Source organism: Amblyraja radiata, chromosome 17, assembly GCF_010909765.2.
Source record: "Amblyraja radiata isolate CabotCenter1 chromosome 17, sAmbRad1.1.pri, whole genome shotgun sequence".
In the NCBI taxonomy this organism is placed as follows: Eukaryota; Metazoa; Chordata; class Chondrichthyes; order Rajiformes; family Rajidae; genus Amblyraja; species Amblyraja radiata.
Window position 1 is genome coordinate 32,628,079 of NC_045972.1, and position 23,008 is coordinate 32,651,086.

A 23,008-nucleotide genomic window follows, 5' to 3' on the forward strand; every position below is an offset into this window, starting at 1 on the left:
ATTGGCTTCTGTAAATTGTCCCTAGTGTGGTATAGAACTAGTCCAGGGGGTGATAGCTGATCGGCGTGGACACAGTGAGCCAAAGGGCCTGTTTACACACTGTATCTAAATAAAAATGGAACTAAACTAAACTAAAGTTGTAGAGAAGGGGGAGAGATGGAATGCATTCCTTGAGCAAGTCCCATTCCTGTTCAAGTTCCCACATCTTTACCGATCAGGTGACTCAAAGTACAAGATGTCCAACATTCTCTCTGTGACCCTCACCCACAATGGGTATCCTCAGGAATGATATGAAATTCATGGAGATCCATCCTCTGCTGCAGTTCCGTCATGGTATGTCTTGTATATTTTCCTGACAGGACCAGAGGGAAATGATACAGAGCCTGCGGCAGGCAGCCTTCGAGTCCGATACTGACACCACCTCTGGGAACTTCAACACGGACCGGCGAAAGTCTTTGTACTCCAGAGAGTTCAGGAGGCTGGGCTTTCCGGTGAGTTCATGCAGCATCTTCCACCTTTTGGCAGAATGTATGTTGTCCCGGAACCTGTATTCTACAAGCATTCACTTCTGGGCCCAGTTTTCTGGTACAGATAAATTCCCCATTCACTTCCTCATCTAGGTGTTCAGCAGTGGTTTCCCAGATACATCCTTCCAGGACAGGCAGAGATACAATGGTGCTCACTCACCGACAAAGCCCAAGTCCATCTTCCCTTCGGCCAGTCGGAAATGCTTGATCGTTTTCCTCAAAAATCTATTTCCATGATATACATTGAAAGAGATACTTGGACACTAATTTGGTATCATTACTTTCCTCATCGGTGTTGGCATTTAATATGATATTAAGTGTAGTGTTATTCATTTTCATTACTGTGACTTTCCTTTGATCCATAGAGTATAGAAACAGTTCCACCCCAACCATGCCAACCATCCACACTCATCCCATTGACTGGTACTTAGTCCAAAGCCTTCTAAGTCATGGCAATTCAAGTGCTCATGGATACTTGGTGACAGTCTTTGCCTCCCCCATCCTACTGGGCAATGTGTTCTAGATTCCAATCTTCCTATGGGTAAAAATGTTCGTTCTTGTACCCTTTCTAAACCTCATACTCTTACCTGAAACCAATGTCCTCTGGTTATAAACATCACTGTTGAGAGGAAAAGTAAGCCACTCTCACACCTATGACATGGAGATACGTTGACCATTGCCAATATTTTTGGTGATCCATATTTGTTAGTGAGTGGTTGTGCATTTCGCATTGCAAGTATTTACATTGAGGCAACCCTTTTTTTAAAGTAGAACTTTTATCTAGCAGAAAAATACCTTGTGGATTTGGTCGTCTTGTTTTTGGAAAAGTTAACCTACTTCCTCAGAGGCAGTGTGGTTGTCAGGCCCTGGGACCTAGCCAGGTGAAATTTAGCAAGTTGCTTGCCCTGCCTCGTCAAGGTTAGTGAGTTGGTAGTCAGTAAGATTCTAAATCCCTCTCTCCAAATTATTACATGCTGGTGTTCTCCATAAGGATTGATCTCATGTTACTTTCCCTGGCTTTCTTTTTAGCAAACTTTTTTGTTCCAATCCTGAATTATTGGAATCATTCAATTATCTGGTGAATACCACAGTTTTATTTTGTATGAATGAATCCAAGGGTAGATTCATCCTCCCCCCCCCCCCCCCTGCCACACATAACAAGATAAAGAACAGTGATACATCAGAAAGATCATTTTCATTCTATGCCAGAGTCTTCTTGAGGATGAATGTCCTATCCCAGTCCAAGTACCTGTCACGTAGCATTGATATTTCTTACTTGTTTAGTTAAGTTTTTAGTTTAGGTTACTTTAGTTTAGTTTGGTTTGGAGATAGAGTGTGGAAACAGGCCCTTTGGCCCACCGAGTCAACGCCGACCGCTGATCACCCGCATGCTAGTTCCAACCTACACACACTAGAGACCATTTACAAATGTCAATTAATCTACAAACCCACACGTCTTCGGGGTGTGGGAAGAAACCGGAGGAAACCGATGCTGTCATAGGGAGAACATACAAACTCCATACAGACAGCACCCGTAGTCAGGATCGAACAGGGGTCTTTGACACTGTAAGGCATCAAAGCTATCGCTGCACCACTGTGCCACCCTTGTCTCCTAGCCTCGTCTGTTCTGGCCCTCTCCATAGCCTGAGCCTGGGTTTTAAGTGCATTAGTGCTTTTTCCCTTGGCCTACATCTAATTCAAAGTGAGCAAACGCCATCCACGTTAGCATTTGCGCCCCCTCTCTCTCCCCCCCACTCTCCCCATCCTGCCCCCAAACAACACGCCATCTCTTCCCCCCCGCAGCCCCCTCCTTCGACTCCTCGCCTCCCTTCTTGCACCCACCCCCTCGCCTCTCCCTCATCTCACCAACTATCCTTTGTACCAACATCTAAAACTAAAATTAGCCATAGATTAATTTGAAGGAAGGATTAATTAATCTGAATAACGTTCCCAACACAAAACGCTGAATTACTCCAGCACTTTGTGTTCAACGCAAGATTCCAGCATCTGCCTTCCCTGCTTCAACATCAGATTAACGTTGCCACTGTTGCTGAGTGTGTTACTGTGCGGGAGGTGGTGTGTATATTAACTGTGACCTTCCTCGTTACTCTCTGCTGCTCATGACGGGTGCAAAAGGACAGGAGGTACACCCCTTGCCCCCAGTCACTGGCTGTCAGTAAATGTGTTGTCTCTCCCCCTGTAGAACAATGCCAACCCCTCGCTGGACTTCAGTCGCACCCCTCCTGGGCTACTGCCTCTGGATAACATGATCTACTTTGCTTCTCGCCACTCTGACGCCTACAATCGGGTAAGCTGCCAACGCCCAACTTCTTTCTCTCCGCCCTTTCCCAACGACTTTGATTCACGTCTGCAGAAACACTGACGAGAATCACAATCGAGCTGGGAGCAGCCTGACTCTTCCATCCAGCTGGTTAGTTGTTGGAGGGAGATGGCTGATCTCAGGTAGACTGGTCGAGGGCTTCTTTGACTGGATCCATTGGAGGTGATTTTGCTGCAATCTTGGTGGAAGGTCCGTGTGTCTGCGCGTGTGGCCAGGATGTCAGTGATACTCAATTGTCACATGTACCTAGGTACAGTTAAATGCTGTGTTTTGCATACAATCCAGCAGCCCTCACCTAGGCAAGAGACGCCACGCTTCTTGTGCCGACAAAGTTTTATAAAGTTCATCAAATAGACTTATCTTCTGCTCGACGGCGAACCAGGGCTGCTGCCGCAGGTTGCCGCAGGCGACCTCCCCCCCCCCCCGCCCCCCGCCGGGTCCCCCCCTTTGTTCTTGACGGGCCCCCTGCCAGGGACCCCTTAATTCTCGGCGCCCCCCACCAGGTCCCCCTACGTTTTCGGCGGCCCACCTTTCTCTCAATGGTCCACCCCCCCTCGGTGGTCCACCCCCCCCCCTCAGTGGTCCACCCCCCCCCCCCTCGGTGGTCCACCCCCCCCCTCGGTGGTCCACCCCCCCCCCTCAGTGGTCCACCCCCCCCCCTCGGTGGTCCACCCCCCCCCCCTCGGTGGTCCACCCCCCCCCCGTCGGTGGTCCACCCCCCCCCCCTCAGTGGTCCACCCCCCCCTCGGTGGTCACGCCCCCCCCCCCTCGGTGGTCCACCCCCCCCCCTCAGTGGTCCACCCCCCCCCCCTCGGTGGTCCACCCCCCCCCCCCCCCCCTCGGTGGTCCACCCCCCCCCTCGGTGGTCCACCCCCCCCCCCCCCTCGGGGGTCCACCCCCCCCCCCTCAGTGGTCCACCCCCCCCCCCTCAGTGGTCCACCCCCCCCCTCAGTGGTCCACCCCCCCCCCCTCAGTGGTCCACCCCCCCCCCCCCTCGGTGGTCCCCCCCCCCCCTCAGTGGTCCACCCCCCCCCCCTCAGTGGTCCACCCCCCCCCCCCCCTCAGTGGTCCACCCCCCCCTCGTGGTCCACCCCCCCCCCTCAGTGGTCCACCCCCCCCCTCGGTGGTTCCACCCCCTCTCGACGGTTCACCTTGCTCTCGCTGGTCCAGAATGACAGCCTGCCTCAGTAGTTACAAGGAGACGGTGGAGTCGTCACCTTTCGGTTTCAGGATTGGAACAAGTCTCAGTAAATAATCTCTCCCTCTCTCCTCCTCTCCGCTTCAACCCCTCCCAATGAACAGTTTGTTCTGGAGAACAGCAGTCGGGAGGACAAGCACGAGTGTCCGTTTGGCCGTGGGAGTATTCAGCTCACCATCATCCTCTGCGAGATACTGAAGATCGGAGACCCACGTGAGTTCATCACTCATCCTTTGTAACACTTTGTAATCTGATTAAAAAGAGGGAGTTGTTCCTTGGGAGCTTCGAGTGGTTTAAATTCATTGTCATGTGCATCGAGGTACAGTTTACAGCTTTTGTTGCGTGCCGGCAGGAAGACTATACATTATTACAATCAAGCTGCTCACCGTGTACAAATATAGGATAAAGGGAATAACGTTTAATGCAAGACAAAGTCCAATTAAAGATAGTCCAAGGGTCTCCAATGAAGTGGATGGTAGATCAGGACCGTTCACTAGTTGGTGAAGGAGTTCATCAAACATCCTCGACCCAACATGTCACCTATTCCTTTTTCCAGAGATGTTGCCTGAAACGCTGATTTATTCCAGCATTTTGTGTCTATCTTTGGTTTAAACCAGATCTGCAGTTCCTTCCAACATCCTTTGTTACAGCTTGTCATCGGATTAAAAAGAGTGAGTTGTTCCTTGTGTGTGTGGAGGGGTTTGAGGGTGGTTTTGTTAGGACTGGTGAGGTCCAGCACTGGCAAACATCTACCAAACATTTCTACCATCTGGTTGGTGTCACCTGACATAATTGAGCTGGTTGCCATGTCATCTGTGGACCTTGTTGGTTTGATATGCCAGGGTCCTCTCCGACAGCTGGAGGCCAGGACGAGGCCAGGTACTGGCGCTGTGAGGCAACGACTCTACCAGTTGTGCCACCTAAGGCACGCTGCTGTGAAATCCTGCTCACACTAACACCACTCTCAAACCTACGTCTCTCACCCCTTTGCAGAACCCAGTGAAGATCCAACCCCTCTTTTTTTCTTCAAAGTAACACAATAAAACAGGACAAGTTTACATGTCAGTGGTTTCATTGTCTTCTAAAAGCGTCTTGTTTTCTTGTCCACAGCCTCAGAAACAGGACAGGACTTCTATCCCATGTTCTTTGCCCAGGACAGGGTCTTTGAAGAATTCTTCTGTATTTGCATCCAGCTCTTGAACAAGACGTGGAAGGAGATGCGAGCCACACAAGAAGACTTTGATAAGGTAATAACTATAACTTGAAGGAACTTGAGGATGACGGGGCAGTGTTGTGTTAGGCCAGGATGGGGATGGGGCTCAATGACCTTTGTGTGTGCTGTTCAATCTGTCGTTGAACTGACATCGGTGGCAACAATGAGTCCTGCATGGCTCTAGGCAACGTACATGGGATATTCGGTTTTATTTCAAAGTCTTGTGACAAGACTACGTGAAGAACCCGCCAGCCCGCATGCGCATCAATACTTCGTCGCATGGCACGAGATACGGATGCATTCAGAGATGCTCCATCAGAGAGGTGCAGCGGGCTTGGAGATGCTGACATGCGCGACCTGTACAGCAACCACCGTTAAAGCAGGTGACCTGGCCCGGGAGCAGGTGGCCCGGTCTCGGAGTAGCTGGTAGGCGCGACCTTCACAGTAATCTCCACTAAGGCTCCGAAAAGGAGCAACTTGTCGAACCGGGCTCGGAGACACTGACAGGCGCGACCTGCACAGCAACCTCCATTTAAGCTCCTAAAGGGAGCTGCTTGTAAGGCCGATCTCGAAGATGCATGCTATTCCGTACCAATACATGAGAGTCACAGGATATATCTGAAGTTTATCTGGCAAGGCCAGTTGTGGCAATTTTAGGCTCTACCCAATGGGTTGAGTTCAGCCCCTAGGCTATTTACTAGATTCTAAAGCCAATGTTGCCCTACTCAGATCTAAAGGGCATATTCTCATGGGGATTATAGATGACATGCTCATTGTAGGGAAGGCATCATGTGTCACAGAGTTAGCTGTTTCAGCAACCAAGGCACTCCTAGAATATCTTGGGTTTGTTATTCATCCAGGAAAGTCCATACTGGAGCCGACAAAATCTATTACGTATCTAGGTTTTGTCATAAACTCTCCAGATATGTCTGTCACACCACCCACAGATAAGAAACAGAATATTGTAGAGGCATGCACAGGGTATAAATATCGGAAGATGCCTCCAAAAGATAATTCAAGACGAGGCAACATGAATTATAGTAGTGCCAAATTGGCCTACTCAACCATGGTTTCCATTGTAAATAGGTCTGCTGAAAGAAGCTCCTATATTTGCTCACAGACACGAACAGTGGTTAGTCAACCTGTCACTCGTGCACCACACCCACTGCATGATCGTATTGATTTATTAATTTGCAGGATTTAAAGAGACCCTGCAAGCTTATAGGATTATCCAGCAGGACAATTGACGTGATCACTGCAGCTTGATGAGATGGCACAAGAAAGCAGTATGCCACCTACATAAAACAGGGGAGAAGTCTTGTGAAGAGACACATGTGAGCTACTTTTAAACAGAAGTAGCAGAGGTTTGGGGGTTTCTTTCAGTTTGGTTTTATGAGAAGCGGATAAGTTATAGCGCAATTAACGCTGCTCGTCGTGTTTGTCATCGTATCTAGTACTAGAAGTGGGACAATAAACAATTGGCTCCCACCCACTGGTGACAACGGTTATGGAAGGTGTCTTTAATATGAACCCTCTAAAGCCTAGATACAAAGTAGTATGGAATGTGTAATCAGGGTTAAATATTTTTTAACACAAATTGACATCAGCTGCATCCCTAACGTTGGAGTAGTTACTCTTAAGTTAGTCATGCTTCTGACACTTACTTCAGCACGAAGAACTCAGTCATTACGCAATCTCCGCCTGGATCACTTGGTCATATCTGACAAGAGGGTAGCATTTTATGTGAATGAACTCATAAAGCAGAGTAGGCACGGTTGGGCACAAGTTGGAGTTGACAGCATGCCCACCAGATCGGAGATTGTGGTGTTTATTATGTGAAAAGGTACTAAGGTTACTAATGGTTACTAAGAACCTATGAGATGAAGGAAAAGTTATAAAATAGTCTCACAAGAGAGTGTTGGTGCAGACTATTTCAAGATGGATAGAGTGTAAGCAGCTGAAAGCGGGAGTGAATACAGATAATTTCAAGTCACACTCTCCCAGGCATGTCAGCAGCTAATAGAATGGATGTTCCTCTTGGTCACATTCTTGCAACAGCAGGAGGCTCAGATGAACGCTCTTTTGGAAGTTATAAAATATCGTTTAACATGTTTGGACGATTGCAGATAGAATTGTGGACTGTGCTACATGAGCTGTTGTCTAACTCAAAGGCAAATGGGACTGTAGTCCAATTAAGGGCGGTGTACATGTATGTAAAGGTAGCATCATGTTGTTAATGGCCCATGTATTTTCTACCATTTATGGTTTATCTGTGTAGTGTGTTCCCATACAGATTGGTTTACTGCATGAAGCCACAAGTCTCGTCACGAAACCTTGAAATAAAATAGAAAGATTAAACAAGAACTTACCGTTTGAAGTTTGATCTTGATTTTATGAGAAGTTGGAGTGAGAGACTACGTGCCCTCCACTCCCAACCCTGAATCTCATAAATTTCATTCGGTAAGTCAAAGGTTATTAATCTTTCTATAGCTTGATTCTGGTTTAAGTGGACTGTGGTTTCATACAGTGGCTCTGAAGATTGTTGCGCATGCGGGCTGGCAGGTTCCTCACGTAGTCTCCCACTCCAACTTTTCATAAAATCCAGATCAAACTTCAAACGGTAAATTCTCGTTTAATCTTTCCATCAATATGGGGCTTGATACTACAAGAAGTGTCCAAACCACAAGATGAAGGTTGGGAAGGTTGACTTTGTCGCCATTCAGTTGATCTGACCTCCCCAAAACTGTGGTTCTGCAGAAAGTGCTGCTGAGCCAGGCCAAAGAGTTACACAGTGTCACAGTGGTAGAGTTGCTGCCTTACAACGCCGGAGACCCGGGTTTGGTCCTGACTATGGGCACTGTCTATACAGAGTTTGTACATTCTCCCTGTGACTGCATGGGTTTTCTCTGGGTGATCTGGTGCTCTCCCATACTCTAAAGATGTACAAGATTGTAGGTTAATTGGGTTCTGTAAATTATAAATTGTTCCTAGTGTATAGGATAGTGCTAGTGTATGGGGATCATTGATCGGCACGGACTTGGTGGGCCAAAGGACCCGTTTCCATGCTGTATGTCTAAAGATAGAGACCTGGGACGTGATCACAGCTATCAGGGGAATCACCAGCACTGCTCAATTATATAGGGTTTCTCTCATGGAAAAATCTTGAGAATTGATGGTCTTTGACTTTGAGCTACCTTTCAAGTTTCTTTTCTCCCACCTCCATCTCCCCATTCTCCCTTCCCCTCTGTAACATAGAACAGCACACGAGCATGCCCTCTGGCTCACAATGTCTGAGCTGCACATGATATCTACCACGTTACCTCGTCAAAACATCTCCTCTCCCTTATTTACCTGGTCCACTTCTGGCTTACAGGCCCACGGCTGCCTGTCCCAACATACCCTCCCTCCTCTGTGGATCCCTTCCATTGGATTGTGTAAGATTACCGAATAGTGAAAGGCCTGGATAGAGTGGATGTGGAGAGGATATTTCCACTAGTGGGAGAGTCTAGGATCAGAGGCCATAGCATCAGAATAAAAGGATGTACCTTTAGAAAGGAGATGAGGAGGAATTTTAGAGGGTGGTGAATCTGTGGAATTCAATGCCACAGACGGCTGTGGATATTTTTAAGGTAGAGATTGATAGATTCTTGATTAATACGGGTGCCAGGGGCTATGGGGAGAAAGCAGAGAATGGGGTTAAGAGGGAAAGAAAGATCAGCCATGCTTGAATGGTGGAGTAGACTTGATTGGCCGAATGGCCTAATTCTGCTCCTACAACTTATGAACTTGTGAGGAAGGAACTGCAGATGCTGGTTTAAACCAAAGAGACACAAAAAGCTGGAGTAGCTCAGCGGGTCAGGCAGCATCTTTGGAGAAAAGGAATAGGTGACGTTTTGGGTCGAGACCCTTCTTCAGACTGAGAGTCGAGGAAAGGGAAACGAGAGATAAGATAGAAAGTACATAGGACAAATGAATGAAAGATATTCAGAAAGGAACGTTGATCATGGAAAGGTAGAGCCCACAATGGGCCATTGTTGGTTGTGGGATAGGTGATAACGAGTTATTTGCTGGGCCAGCCAGTCGAGGCAGCAATGCGTGAATTGCAGCTGAGACCAGCGCGCCTGATGCACGGGGTCTGTGGACAACCCACCACGCTGGGGAAAATGGGGCCAACACTGTCCATGGCGCCAATATGGGATAGTTCACGGAGCAGTATTTATCCTGCCTCTGCCCCGGCACTGTATGACTTTGCCGTGTCCTAATCCTGGCCTAATTTTTTAATGAATCTATGCTGCAAATGAGCAAACAATTTTTGAAATAGGTTTGCGTCAGTTTTAGTGAGCTGTCGGCTCTGCTGGCTTGCAGCCAAGTAAATAGCTGATGAAGGTCCCCGTGACAGGGGCTTGACACAGGCTGTCCGGGCCCAGGTCTGATTGGACAGCACCGCAACCCATTGTGCTGGGGATGTGCTGGTGTCAGCACGGAGAGTGTTCTGCGAGTTGCTGCAGAGAAATTAATAAGCTGCAATCCCCGGGTGGTTTTGTTATCATTTTATCCGGAGCCTGCCGTCTATCGGCCCGGTTACTAGTGCCCTCCGGCGCTCGATCTGAACGGTCAGCCGCGGGTGGAGGTGGACACATTGCCTCTGCGACGGACCGTGGTCTGGACATGTCCTCCCCACTCACTCAGCCCGCAGCCAGCAACTCCCGGTGCACAACTCCCAGCGAGGGACGCAAGGTAAGGGCAGGGTATCGGTGCAGCCAGGTAGGAGGTGGGGCAGGAGCAAACACTGCTATGGGCAGAGCTACACGATCACTCAAACCCCTTCAGATCCCAAGAACCCACTTCATAGTGTTCATCTTGACTCCATAGTGTTCATCTTCACTCCATAGTCTTCATCTTCACGCCAAAGGTTCAATGCTTCAATGGTGCTTCATTTGTGAAATTATTTTTGTATACAATGCAGAAGCAGGCACATCCATGTCCTGGCACCATTCCCCAAGTCCAAAGTCCAGTCGGTCCGCGCGCTCGATGTACCGGAGCAGTTCCCGGGATCTGACATCCCTCTCCTCTCCTCGTCCAGGCATCTTTGCGTCTCGGGGGGGCGATCCACACAGGGTAATTTAGTGGATGGGTTTGTGCATCCATTTCCCATGCCGCCCCACCACTACAACCCAGGTCCGTTCATCTCTCCCATGGATCTCACTGTAAATCTCAGCTCCTGTCCTCAGACAGGTGTAGCTACACTTCACTTATATTGCTCACTGCACTAGCAGGAGAGTCGGTGCATTTCCATGGTGTTAATCTGTGAGTGTGAGATATGGGATATGCATAATGTGTATATGTCTAACCAGATAGAGTGGAACTGTCAGTTTCACCTGGGCTGTCTCTTTAAGGATGTTGACCATTTGGTAGACTAGTGTAAATGGATTCTGGTGTGCGGTGGCAGCTATTTACTGGTGGTAAACGGTTCCCTAGATCGGCAACTCTGGGCTAGAACCCTCGCTGATAGATAATGGAGCCATAAAGAGTCACATATGGGTTACAATATGGAAGGAGGCCATTCAGCCTGTTGAGCTAGTACTTGTTCTATCCAAGAACAATCCAGCAGTCGTACCCCCTTGCACTAACCACGTAGCCCTGCAAATTATTTTCTTTCATTAAATCCTCCTGCCTCTTACTGTATTCAACAGTTGAACCCGTCTCCACCATTCCTCAGCTGTGCATTTTGGGCCTGAACCGTGTTAAAAAAAGAAATAGTTTCTGCTGTCAGTTTTAGCCACTGTTCAATCATCTTCATTGTAAATCCGTGTGTTCTTGATTCTACTGCCACTGGGAAGAAGAATCTGCCTGTACCCCTCATGATTATAAATCCCTCCATTTGATTCCCCTCACAGCCTTCTCTGTGAAGGAGAATACCGCTAGCATCACCACTTTGTCCAACAACTAAAGTCTCCCATCCCTGCAATGACTAAATTAATCAATCTCTTCTGCATCCTACAACTGCTCTCTCCCTCCCTTTTAAACACTTCTGTATCTGTGTATTGTTCAATGTGTAATGCCAATTGTGAAGTAGAGACGGAGGATAGAGAATGCTGGAAATATCTGCAATTTAGAGGTACACAAAAATGTTGGAGAAACTCAGCGGGTGCAGCAGCATCTATGGAGCGAAGGAAATAGGCAACGTTTCGGGCCGAAACCCTTCTTCAGACAATTATATGTCACTACATGGATATGGAACGTGCTTCCACAGGAATAATCGCGGCATTTAAACGACAGGTACATGGATACCAAAAAATAGACACAACATGCTGGAGTAACTCAGCAGGACAGGCAGCATCTCTGGAGAGAAGGAATGGGTGACGTTTCAGGTCGAGACCCTTCTTCAGATACCAAAAGTTAAGAGGAACACAGCTCAAACACAGGCAAATGGGACTGGCGTAGTTATAAGGCCCCCATGGATGTGATGGGCCGAAGGGCCTGTTTCTGTGCTCCATGACTCCACTCAGAATCTCCACAAAATGCTTTACAGCCAATAAATTAAGTGAATGTGTTATGTATGAAGTTCAGCAGCCAGTTGTTCTGTGCAGAACAACCTCCACAAAAACATAGTGGTTAGATGTGTAGCAAGAAACTGAACAAGGATCCTGACCCAAAACGTCACCCATCCTTTTTCACCAGAGATGCCGCCTGACCCGCCGAGTTACTCCAGCACTTTGTGTCTATCTGCAAAACAAAGTGGTGTTGGCTGTGGAATGGATATTGGCCGCAGGCTGCGTTTGTGGAACTGTGGTATGAGATGCTGGTTCGTACCGAAGGCGGTGCCTTGGACAGTGTCGCACACCCTCTGGGCTTGGTGCTCGAGACTCGGCTTGGATCTTGGTTCCTGAGTTAGTTACTTTAGTTCGTCACATGTACTGAGGTACAGTGAAAAGCTTTTGTTGCGTGCTAACCAGTCAGCGGGAAGCGGTCTGAAGAAGGGTCTTGACCAGAAACATCACCTATTCCCTTTCTCCAAAGTGCTGTCTGACCTGAGTTACTCCAGCGTTTTGTGTCCATCAGCAGAAAGAAAATACATGATTACAATCGAGCCATTCATAGTGTACAGATACATGATAATGGAAATAACGTGTAGTGCAAGATAAAGCCAGTAACGTCCGATCAAAGATTGTCCGAGTTAGCAGTGCCACCCACTGCTCCCACTGACGCCATCTTCTGGATAGTCCTCTCACTCTCAGACTGAGGTGCCTTTGGGGTTTGGGTTAAATGATGTTCCCATGGGTCAGCTCGAGCGATGTTGAGAATGATCCTTGGGTGTATTGATTGGGGAGAGTGGGGTGGGGAGATTACATGGGGAGGCAAGGCAGCAGAGATGTCTATCGCTGGAGAATGTGAAACTCACATCACTAGAATAGTAAGATTAAACGAGAACTTACCAGTTTGAAGTTTGATCGTTATTTTATGAGGAGTAACGTTGAGGGATTACGTGAAGAACCCCGCCAGGACGCATGCGTTTCATTCTTCAAAGCAGCGGTGTGAAATCACAGATAACTGTAATGACTAAACATAGTAAGATTAGAGAAGATATACCAGTTGAATATATGATCAAGGGTGGGAGCGGAGGGCACGTAATCCCTCAACGTTACTCCTCATAAAATAACGATCAAACTTCAAACTGGTAAATTCTCATTTAATCTTACTATTTTACTTCGGAGTCACATGAGTGACTACGTGAAGATTTTAAAGCTCTGTGATTTCATGCCGTGGAAACGAGTCCATGCATCACATCTGCCTTGATTATGGGGAGAATAGTGTTAACATCATTAGACATCAATACGATATTGAAAACCCAACGATAAATATATTAACACCAAATTATAGCCCCTATTTATGGGGTAAAATTATATTACAGAACTTAAAATTGTTTCTGCAAATGTTCCAGGTTCAATGACTGGTTTGTTATAAAATCGTTGGAAAGTTTTCTCCGTTGACCATCCTGCTGTCTTGAGGATTTGGTCCATAGGAACATCCAACTTCATAGCTGCCGATGTAGCTGCAGCCCTGGTGGAGTGAGATTTAAAAATGCTAGTGTCTACTCCAGCCTTTATTAGGACCTGTTTTAGCCATCTAGAGATGGTCTGGACTGTCACTTTTTTGAGTGGCTGTTTGTAGCTGATTAAAAGTGACATTTCTTTGCCTCTGATGATCTTAGTATACTCCATATATAATAGTAAGTGTGTTACAATACAGAGACGATCATCTGTCGGGTAGGCCCTGAATTCTGTTTTTAGGCCTGCTGACCCCTGTCTGTTCTGTTTGACTAATTCATTGATGTGAAAAGTTAAATTTCCAGATGAAATAGTCATGTTGTCCAGCCTTAGTTTCTGTAGCGACTGGACCCTTTGTGCCGTGACCAAGGCCATCAGCATGACTGTTTTCATAGTCAGTTTCTGTAGGGACAGAGCTGTAGCTGGAGACCAGTTTCTTAACATGGTCAGTACAATGCTCACATCCCATATTTGGGAGTACCTGGTTCTTGGGGGATTAACATTAAAAATGCCCCTCATGAGTTTGGTTACCAGGGTGTGTCCCAACAGAATGCCGCTCTGTTCCTTGCCACAGGTATGTTGACAGAGCACTTCTGGCGCAGTTGATGGCACTATGACTGAGCCTCTCATCGTAATGGAGGCTTGCCAGGAATTCCAGTACAGACAGGATGTTCATAGATCTGTGGGTGATGTTATTGTTGTGACAGTACTTTTCCCATTTCTTGATGACACCAAGTACTGTTTTTTGGTGGACTGTCTGTGGGCCGCTGAAATAATATCCACTGTTCGGTCCGTCAGTCCCAGGTGTAGTAGAGGTGCTTTCAAACTCTACAAATTAATAGGTTTATATAATTATGACATGGGTAACTTCCCCTTGTTGCGGGATGAACCAGTAAATTAAGTCTATGATGGATGGTGATGCATGGTTCTAATACCATGTCGAGTATCACCCATGGTTGAGTAGGCCAATCGGGTACTATCAAAATACCAGACGCGGAGTCTTGCTATATTTTCCTTAATACCCGACTGATGAGGCAGAAAGGAGGGAATGCATAAATAAACAATATCCCCCAATGCAGCGAAAATGCATCTGTTGCCGCTGCCCCAGGTTCTGGTTCCCATGAACATAATTCGATAACTGGTGTGAGCCTGGATGCGAATAGGTCGATATCTGGTGTTCCATACCGTGCTGTAATGTCAACAAATACATTTTTATCCAACATCCATTCAGTGTTTTCATTGAATTTGCGTGACCTGTTGTCTGCCACTAAATTTAGTTTACCTGGTAAGTAGGTAGCTGATATCCAAATATCTCTGGATACACTAGTGCCAAATTGTGTTGGCCAGATTGTCACATGATGTCGATTTGTTTCCACCCATATGGTTGATATATGCTACCACGGTGGTGTTGTCAATTTGTAGTCTAACATGCTGGTGATATAACCCAGAACAATATGACTTAAGGCCATGGAATGCACTTAACATTCCCAGGTAGTTTATGCCCAGTGTTGTAATAATGATGCCTCCTGTGCATTCCATCTCCCCCACAGCTGGAGATGGAATTGGTAGCACCCCAACCAAGTGCACTGGCATCAGTTTGTAGTACCATAGACGGGTTGCTGATAATGTTTGGATTGGAACAATGCCTAATGTTATCTTTCCACCATTTTAGTTCCATTATGGCCTCTGTTGGTAGCTTCATTGGTCTGTCAAAATGACCACCATAATTTTTGAGTGCTCGTATTTTAGCCCTCTGTAATTTTTTATAATGGAAAGGTCCGATTTGTGTGGCTGGAAACGCAGCCACTATTATGCCAATTATTCTTGCTACCAGTCTGATGGATGGTTTTGTGATGTCAATGATTTTGCTGCAAGCCTCCATTAAGGCTGTAACCTTTTCTTTCGGCAAAGTCACTGACATGTGAACTGAGTTAAGGGTGTACCCCAGATGATCCATTGTGTTAAATAACATCTGTGGTCACCTCTAATGGGTACTGTATGGTAAGCATCTTTTAAATCGATGCTTGCCATGTAGTAACCTTAGGAAATCAATTGCATAGCAGTAACAAAGGTTTCCATCTAGTAATGAATATATAGTACGAAAGTATTCAAATTAGTCAAATCTATGATGATGTGGCAACCACCATCTTGTTTATGATAAAGATTTTGGACACGAATTCCTGTGATTCGTGTTGGGTTCCTCCATTACTCCTTTTTATAAGCCCACTGTAGTTCAGCAGGCGCTTTTGATTTTTCTTTGCCTGTAAGCACGAACATTCGGTTCGGTACATGCTGAACTGGAGTATTATGTTTTTGTATAAATTCTATGGTATAACCCTATACTTCTGAAAATATAAGTGTCGGTAGTTAATTTATTCCATGCATCCAGATAGAATTGTAATCTCCCACCAACCTCGTAAGGAACCAGACCCACCTACCTCCATGGTTACTATTGGTAGGTTTGTTACTTTTTCGGCATCCTCCGTGGACGTTGAGGCGCCGGTGTCTGGATCTGTAGTTGGGTCGGTGTTGAGGGTTAGCGCATTCCCCAGGAAGGCCGGTCTGGGCCATGGTCTAAAAAGACCGATGTTGGGTGTTCCTGGCCTTTGTGCTTTCACCAGTTTGTCTTGGCCGACTGGTGGTGCGTAGGGGTGCTTTTTCTGGCCGAAGTAGTTTTTAGACGTTGCTTTAATGAGCCCCAGGGTTTTACCCTCTTCGTCAAGTTCTTTTACCTGTTTTGATAAGTTGCCTCCAAATAGTAATATTGGTGGCTTGGAGGTTCCAGGTTTGAATAGGCCTGCAAATTAGGGTCTAAAGCCGGTTGGATGGCACTTTTTCCTAATACTGTTTACTCGTATTGGTAGTTGCAAAATAAAGCCAGTGCATCCTGGTGATCTTGTGTCATGTCTTTTTTGTTTATTGTGCGGGCGAAAACCGTAATTCCCGCTATTAGGACTTTCAGAACTTTCTGTAGTTTCAAGTCCCTGGCTCTGATTGAGGCTCCGACATGTTTTCAAATACACTGGTTGACACTGGGAACATTCAGTGTTTTGCAGTTCCCTGGTGGTAAGTGTCTTGCTGTGGTGTCCAATAATGCCTGTCCTTATAGCTGGTTGAATGACAAGTAGTCGATACTTGCAGCTATTTTAGGTTCCAGGTTTTGGCCAGTTTGGTCGGGTTGAATAAACTGGGACACCATATCCAATAGGTTTTCTTGCACCCCATTTGCACTAGGGGTATGTTCTGCACCCTCTTCAGGGTCAGCCCAGAATTGACCCCCTGTACTCCCCTCTGATGAGGGAGAAACACTGTGCAGCCCTACAAGAGGTACTGCTGTAGGACTTACTAGCTGCCCACTGTGACTAGTCTCCATCTCCCGGAGCCTGTCACTTTGGAGTATTTGCTCCAACAGCCGCTCCAACTGGCTCCAATGCTCTCGGGCACTGGCCACTCGCGGCTGCTCCAGTTCCTGCAGCCGCTCCAACCGGCTCCAATGCTCACGGGCACTGGCCGTCGCGGCTGCTCCTGAAGCCGCTCCTGCTCCAGTTCCTGCAGCCGCTCCAACCGGCTCCAATGCTCACGGGCACTGGCCGTCGTGGCTGCTCTTGTTCCCCGCTCCCAGCCGCTCCAACCGGCTCCAATGCTCACGGGCACTGGCCGCTCGCGGCTGCTCCTGAAGCCGCTCCAACCGGCCCCAATGCTCACGGGCACTGGCCGCTCGCGGCTATTCAGAGTCGGACTCATCGGAGTCAACGACTCTGTTAGTTTTTTGCTTCGCTCTACCGCCCGGCCGTGGCCGGTGCGGGAGCATAGTCGGGCACAGCTGTTCCCATTACGGGAGATTGGCGTGCCGTTGGCTGCTGCTGCTGGCTGCCCGCAACTCCGCGGTTCTCCCCCGCCAGCTTTTTCGCAGCCTTCGTGGATCTGGTCCATGTCTCCACCTGTAAGGTAAGTGGAAGGAACGCAGTCTCCTTACCTGCTGTTCCTGGCTTTCAAATTCTGCCGCTAAGGGGAACGTCGTTCCCCCTGCTGTGACTCGTTGCAATGGGTGTAGCGATATGACACGCATGCGTCCTGGCGGGGTTCTTCACGTAGTCACTCACGTGACTCCGAAGTAAAATCTGCCTTAAACCTGCAGATCCTGTCACTGGTGATAGAATCAGGCACACAATGGGTTAAAGTTAATGTTACGTGATATAACATTAATTGAGAGGCGGCAGCTCCAGTTCAGTTTGCTATTTAGAACAGAAGGGGGCGGATGAGCACGTTGAAAGGTTAACAGCTCCTGAGCCGGCAGCGAGACTCCCCAGGCAAGGTGAGACTCCCACGCAAGACAAGGCAGGTAACTCCCACCACCCAGCCCCCCAACAGAATCGGGTCAACGAAGTAGGTGCAGATGATGTTGTGTGGACCTCTGCTGGGCTGCATTTTGTCTTTTCCCCAATCCCCAATAGATCAGCACTCGTTCTCTCACCCAGGATATTGTAGTGGGCAGCACTGAGCTTGTTTGAGGGTGGGAGAGGTAGGAGAGACAGAGAGAGGTAGGAGAGACAGACAGAGGTAGGAAAGGCAGAGAGGGGAAGGAGAGACAGAGAGGGAGAGGGGACGTTGAAGTATAGTCAGTGTGAGAGACCCGAGTGTAGATAGTCAGAGGGTGAGGGTGGGGAAGGCTGAACACAGGGGTAGGTGAGAGGGTCCATGTGGGGAAGGGTGAGCAAGTGTAGGGGCTGAGAGACAGTGTGGATGTTGGAGCCAGAACAATTTCTCCTGGCGCTACATCTTTCAATGCTGTAGAGCTTCTCCCGGTGTAGAGAGGAGGAGATGTAGGGGTGATTGGAAAGACAGGCTGGAGAATCTCTTACCCCCACCACCCCCCCCCCCCCCCCCCTAAGAACTCTGCCTGGGAAGATGTTGGAGACTAGGTGACTGATTGTTTTCTCCTTTTCTCTGAAAGCGCCGCGCATCACCCAGGTTTAATAATTGGGGCACAAAGATATAGAATGCAAGAACCCAGACGATTACTTTTATTATCATGCGCACATTTCAAAGGGTTGGATGGAACTTATTTAAAAGGGAAATGGGTCTGTGAGTCGAGATCCACTTTCTTTATCCCAAGGAATACCTGGCATCTTGTATGGGGAGGGCCTTTGGGCGTAGACACAATGCATGCCCCTTGTGTGCGGAATAGTGGGTGTTGTGATCTTTCTGCTTCTGAATGCCCCCCCTACCCCTCCCGTCCCCTGCTTTGCCACCTTGGTGTTTTATTGGCCATGAACTGAGGCAGGTGAGTGCAGGTGAGATGCAACTCAGCCATGATCTTCAAAATGACGCAAAGTGCTCGTGTAACTCAGCGAGTCAGGCGGCATCTCTAGAGAACATGGATAGGTGACGTTTCAGGTTGATAGACTTTAGAGATACAGCGTGGAAACAGGCCCATCGGCCCACTGAGTCTGCACCAACTGGCGATCACCCCGTACACTAGCACTATCCTACACACTAGGGACAATTTACAATTTACTGAAGTCAAGTGTTAAGTGGTAGAACAGGTTGGAGGGGCTGACTGTGTTTGTTTAGTTTCCTTTTAGGAACAACCACGTAGAAAGTATGTGCCCAGGTTTGTTCATTGTCAAGTTGTTGTTCAGCAACATATCAGTTAAACTCTGCCAACAATACACAGCCGCGTCACTCTGTGTGATGGTGGTTTCAGAATTAGACCAACGTTCCAAATATGGGAGGTTGCCTTGTGCACAGGGAGGGAATGAGAAGAAATGGGCTGTGAGTAGCACTGACCATCCAGCCACCTCTGATGCAGGGCTTGAAACTCATCACCCTGACCTCTCCCACCCACCCCCTCCTCCCCCCAGCAACCCGCTCCTGGTCTATCCTGTACCTCAGAACCTCCCTCATCCACCAGCCTCCGCTCTCACAACCCCTCAACGGCCCTCTCCCGGTCTTTCCCACCCATCGGCCCCTCTCCCCTATCGGTCCTTACCACCCCCAGCCTCCCTTCTCCCAGTGTCCCCCAACCCCTCCACCCTCCCAGTCTCCCCCACCACCAGTTACATCCTCCCCCCCGGTCTCCCTGAGCCACACTGTCAGCTCATAGAAACAGAAACATAGAAAATAGGTGCAGGAGTAGGTCATTCGGCCCTTCGAGACTGCACCGCCATTCAATATGATCATGGCTGATCATCCAACTCAGTATCCCGTACCTGCCTTCTCTCCATACCCCCTGATCCCCTTTAGCCACAAGGGCCACATCTAACTCCCTCTTAAATATAGCCAATTAACTCATCCCCCAGCCTCTTCTCCTCCCAGTCTCACCTACCCCTCGACCCCACTCCCCTACTAGTCCTCTCTACCCCCCCATCCTCTTTCCTCAGTGTCTCCCAGCCCCTCCCCCTCCCGTTCTCTCCCACCCCCCCTCCCCCTCCCTCTTGATCCCTTCAACGCCCAGCCTCCTTCCCTCCTGATCTCTCCCAGCCCCCAGTCCCTCTCTCCTCATGGCCTCTCCCACACCCTCAGCTCCCCTCTCCTAGTCTGTTCCAGCTTCACCTCTCCCAGTCTCTCCAAACACCCCCACCCCCAAACCTTCATTCTCGTCTCCCACTGGCTTTCTCACGCAGCACACTTCCCCCCAGCAGAAATTAATCAGTAGCCATGGATACTGGTGCCGACTGATTATTTTAGACCCCCCTCTCTGATCTCTGGCATTCATTTTCCAGCCTATTGTCCTTTCCTCTACATGAATCGGGCTGCCCCAGGCAATTGGCATCAATCTCTGCTCTAAACTCTTTCTGTGCGAGGGAGCTGTACAACGTTCACTTTGTTGAAAACGTTTTCACCTCCCTCCAGTCTCCCTGTGGCTCCTCTCCTTCCTCCTCTACTCACCCACCTGTTCCTTCTGCCCCTGTTTATTTATCCTCTCTCCTCCCCTTCTTTCACCAAAGTCCACTCATCTTCCTCCTCTCCCTTCCCTTCCTTTCATTTTTCTCCAATCCCTACCTTTCCTCCTCTCCTTTCACCCCCCCTTCACCTCTCACCTTCCTCCTCTTCGTTCCTCTCACCTCTCCTTCCTTCACCTTCTCCCATTTCCTCTCTCTCCACCCCACCTGCCTCCATCTCCCACCACCACCTGTCCTCACTCCCACACCCCTTCGCTCACTGTGACCCACTTCGCTGTGATCCATGTCTCTGCTCACTCCCTGTTGATCCACAGTGTGGACAAAACTTTAATTGAGTGCCGTGAAAGCTGAAGTTTGTTTCCCAAAGATCTTCGGGTCCCTAACGATAGTTTGCATCTCACTCTTGCTCCCGGCCTCATCTTGTTCTAGATTCTGATCCAAGGTCTGATTCGCTGGGAAGACCCATTGGGAAATCCCGCTGCACATTTCCCGGGGGTCCAACCTCTTCCAGCCTGCTGGAGGTGTATTAAATCATAGGAGATGTAGATAAGGTGGACAGACACAGGATTTTTCTCAGGATAGGGCAGAGGTTTAAAGTGAGAGAGGAAAGATTTCGAAAGGGGGCTGAGGGACAGATTTTTCACTGAGGGTGGTGGGAGTAACACGAGTTGGTAAATAGATGGGAATGGTCAAGAAATATAGGAGCCAAATATAGGGAAATTGGACGAGCTCAGAAAGGCATCTTGGTCTGCATGGATGAATTAGGCCGAATGACCTGTTGGTGTGCTATGTAACTCTGAGTCTATTCCGAGCAGTCAGGGGGATTACCTGCTGGGGACTGTGTTGCGTATGGGATGGTGGTGGACTTCCTTCGCCTCCATTCAGTGACAACCCACTCGAGCCCTAGGCCTGAACTCGTACCTGACAATTGCTCCCCTCTTGAGGCATTGCTCACCCCCAATCTCACTGCAAGCAGAAGCCCCCCTCCACTGAGGTCTGTTCAACCGCTTGATGCTCTTGAGGGACCTTGAATCACTCCAAGGTAGGAAAGAGATGAGACTAGGCCAGAGGGTGTGAAATCTGTACCTCTACCCAGGAGGGCTGTGGGGGACTCAATCACTATATTCAAGACGGGTCGATAGATTTCTACATATTAAAGGATTCAAGCGATTTGGTCAGTGCAGGAAAGTGGCACTTAGTGGTAGAGCCAGCATGAGGGGCAAACAAGTTCAAGTTCAAGTTCAAGTGAGTTTATTGTCATGTTACAGCCCACTCTCTTAGTTTACTTTAGAGATACAATGTAGAAACAGACCCACTGAGTCAATGTTGACCAACAATCACACATACAGTACACTGGTTCTATCCTACACATCAGGGACAATTTACAGAAGCCAATTAACCTGCAAACCTGCGTGTCTTTGGAGTGTGGGAGGAAACCGGAGCACTTGGTGAAAACCCACGCGGTCACGGGGAGAACGTACAAACTCGGTATGGTCAGCACCCGTAGTCAGGGCCGAGCCCGGGTCTCTGGCGCTGTAAGGCAGCAACTCTACCGCTGCGCCACTGTGCCACCCCTGAAGCCTTCTGTTTTCCTTCTCTCATTGGTGAAGAAGGAGAAAGAAATGAAGGGTCTCGACCCGAAATGTCATCCATTCCTTCTCTCCAGAGTTGTGCCTGTCTCACTGAGTTACTCCAGCATTTTGCGTCTACCTTGGGCTGAGAGATGTTTCCTTCTGATGCGCCTTCTGTGGTACATCAGTTGAGTGCATTCCTCTATCTATCTCCAGTCGTAACCCAACCGCGTGCCACGGCTGTAGTTCACCAGCATTTGCACAGATGTGAGGCACCGTCTCACCGTGCCTGGGTTTTATTTTAGTGAGGTTTTTCTTTCCTCCCCGGAGGTGGTGGGGGAGGGTGCAGATCACAAACAAATAAATAGCCCAGATGGTGGGAAATGTGAGCGATTTGGCTTTGGGGCTTTGCGAGGAGATAACTGGTTTGGAAAGGGGCCGATTCCTGACACTAATGTTAATTGAATGTTTGGATAAGCATTAGCACGTTGCCAACAATTTCAGTTGAAGGGGAGAAACATTGGCAGCTGGTTCGACAGAAAACAACTAACAGCCTGCAATAAATGGTACACAAAAGTGCTGGAGAAACTCAGCGGGTGCAGCAGCATCTATGGAGCGAAGGAAATGGGCAACGTTTCGGGCCGAAACCCTTCTTCAGACTCCATAGATGCTGCTGCACCCGCTGAGTTTCTCCAGCATTTTTGTGTACCTTTGATTTTCCAGCATCTGCAGTTCCTTCTTAAACACAGCAGCCTGCAATAAATGATAGGCTAAAGAGAGGTGGGGGGGGGGTAATGATATACCGGGAAGCAACCTATTCAGAAGCCAGACAATAGTACACATGCCAGTTGTCATCTCAACCATGAAGTCTTTTCCTTTAAAAAAAAATGATTGAGAGGTAATTACTGATATATTAGTGAATAAATATCAGTGTATTTGAATGAAAGGGTGGTCTATCATCTCTAGAAAAGTGAGTGGTTATCTAATGGAGACATAAAACTGAGAGGTGGTTTGTTAACAAAGGTGGGTGGGGGAATTCTGCAAACCATCTCACTAATGCGATGCTAGTTGAAGGTGGTTGCCGGAGGTTGCAGGTAGTGGAAGGTAAGGTCTTCCACTACCTGCAACCTCTGGCAACCACCTTCAACTGGCATCGCAACCGGCTTCGACTAAAAAATTACCGATTTTAAAAACGGCAACCTATT

The 23,008-nt window shown here is 48.3% G+C and overlaps 1 protein-coding gene across 3 annotated transcripts in view; it reads left to right on the forward strand.

Moving 5' to 3' along the window:
* Window positions 1-23,008, forward strand: part of LOC116982684 (engulfment and cell motility protein 3-like) — a 91,019-nt gene that overhangs the window by 54,544 nt on the left and 13,467 nt on the right. For 2 of the 3 annotated variants that reach the window (XM_033036039.1, XM_033036040.1), the window contains 4 exons: window positions 360-491; window positions 2,731-2,835; window positions 4,171-4,279; window positions 5,177-5,313. In XM_033036039.1, the coding sequence (XP_032891930.1) occupies window positions 360-491; window positions 2,731-2,835; window positions 4,171-4,279; window positions 5,177-5,313 (483 nt within the window). Of the gene's footprint in view, window positions 1-359; window positions 492-2,730; window positions 2,836-4,170; window positions 4,280-5,176; window positions 5,314-17,508; window positions 17,643-23,008 lie in introns of those variants that run through there. The other variant, XM_033036041.1, reaches the window with a different exon arrangement.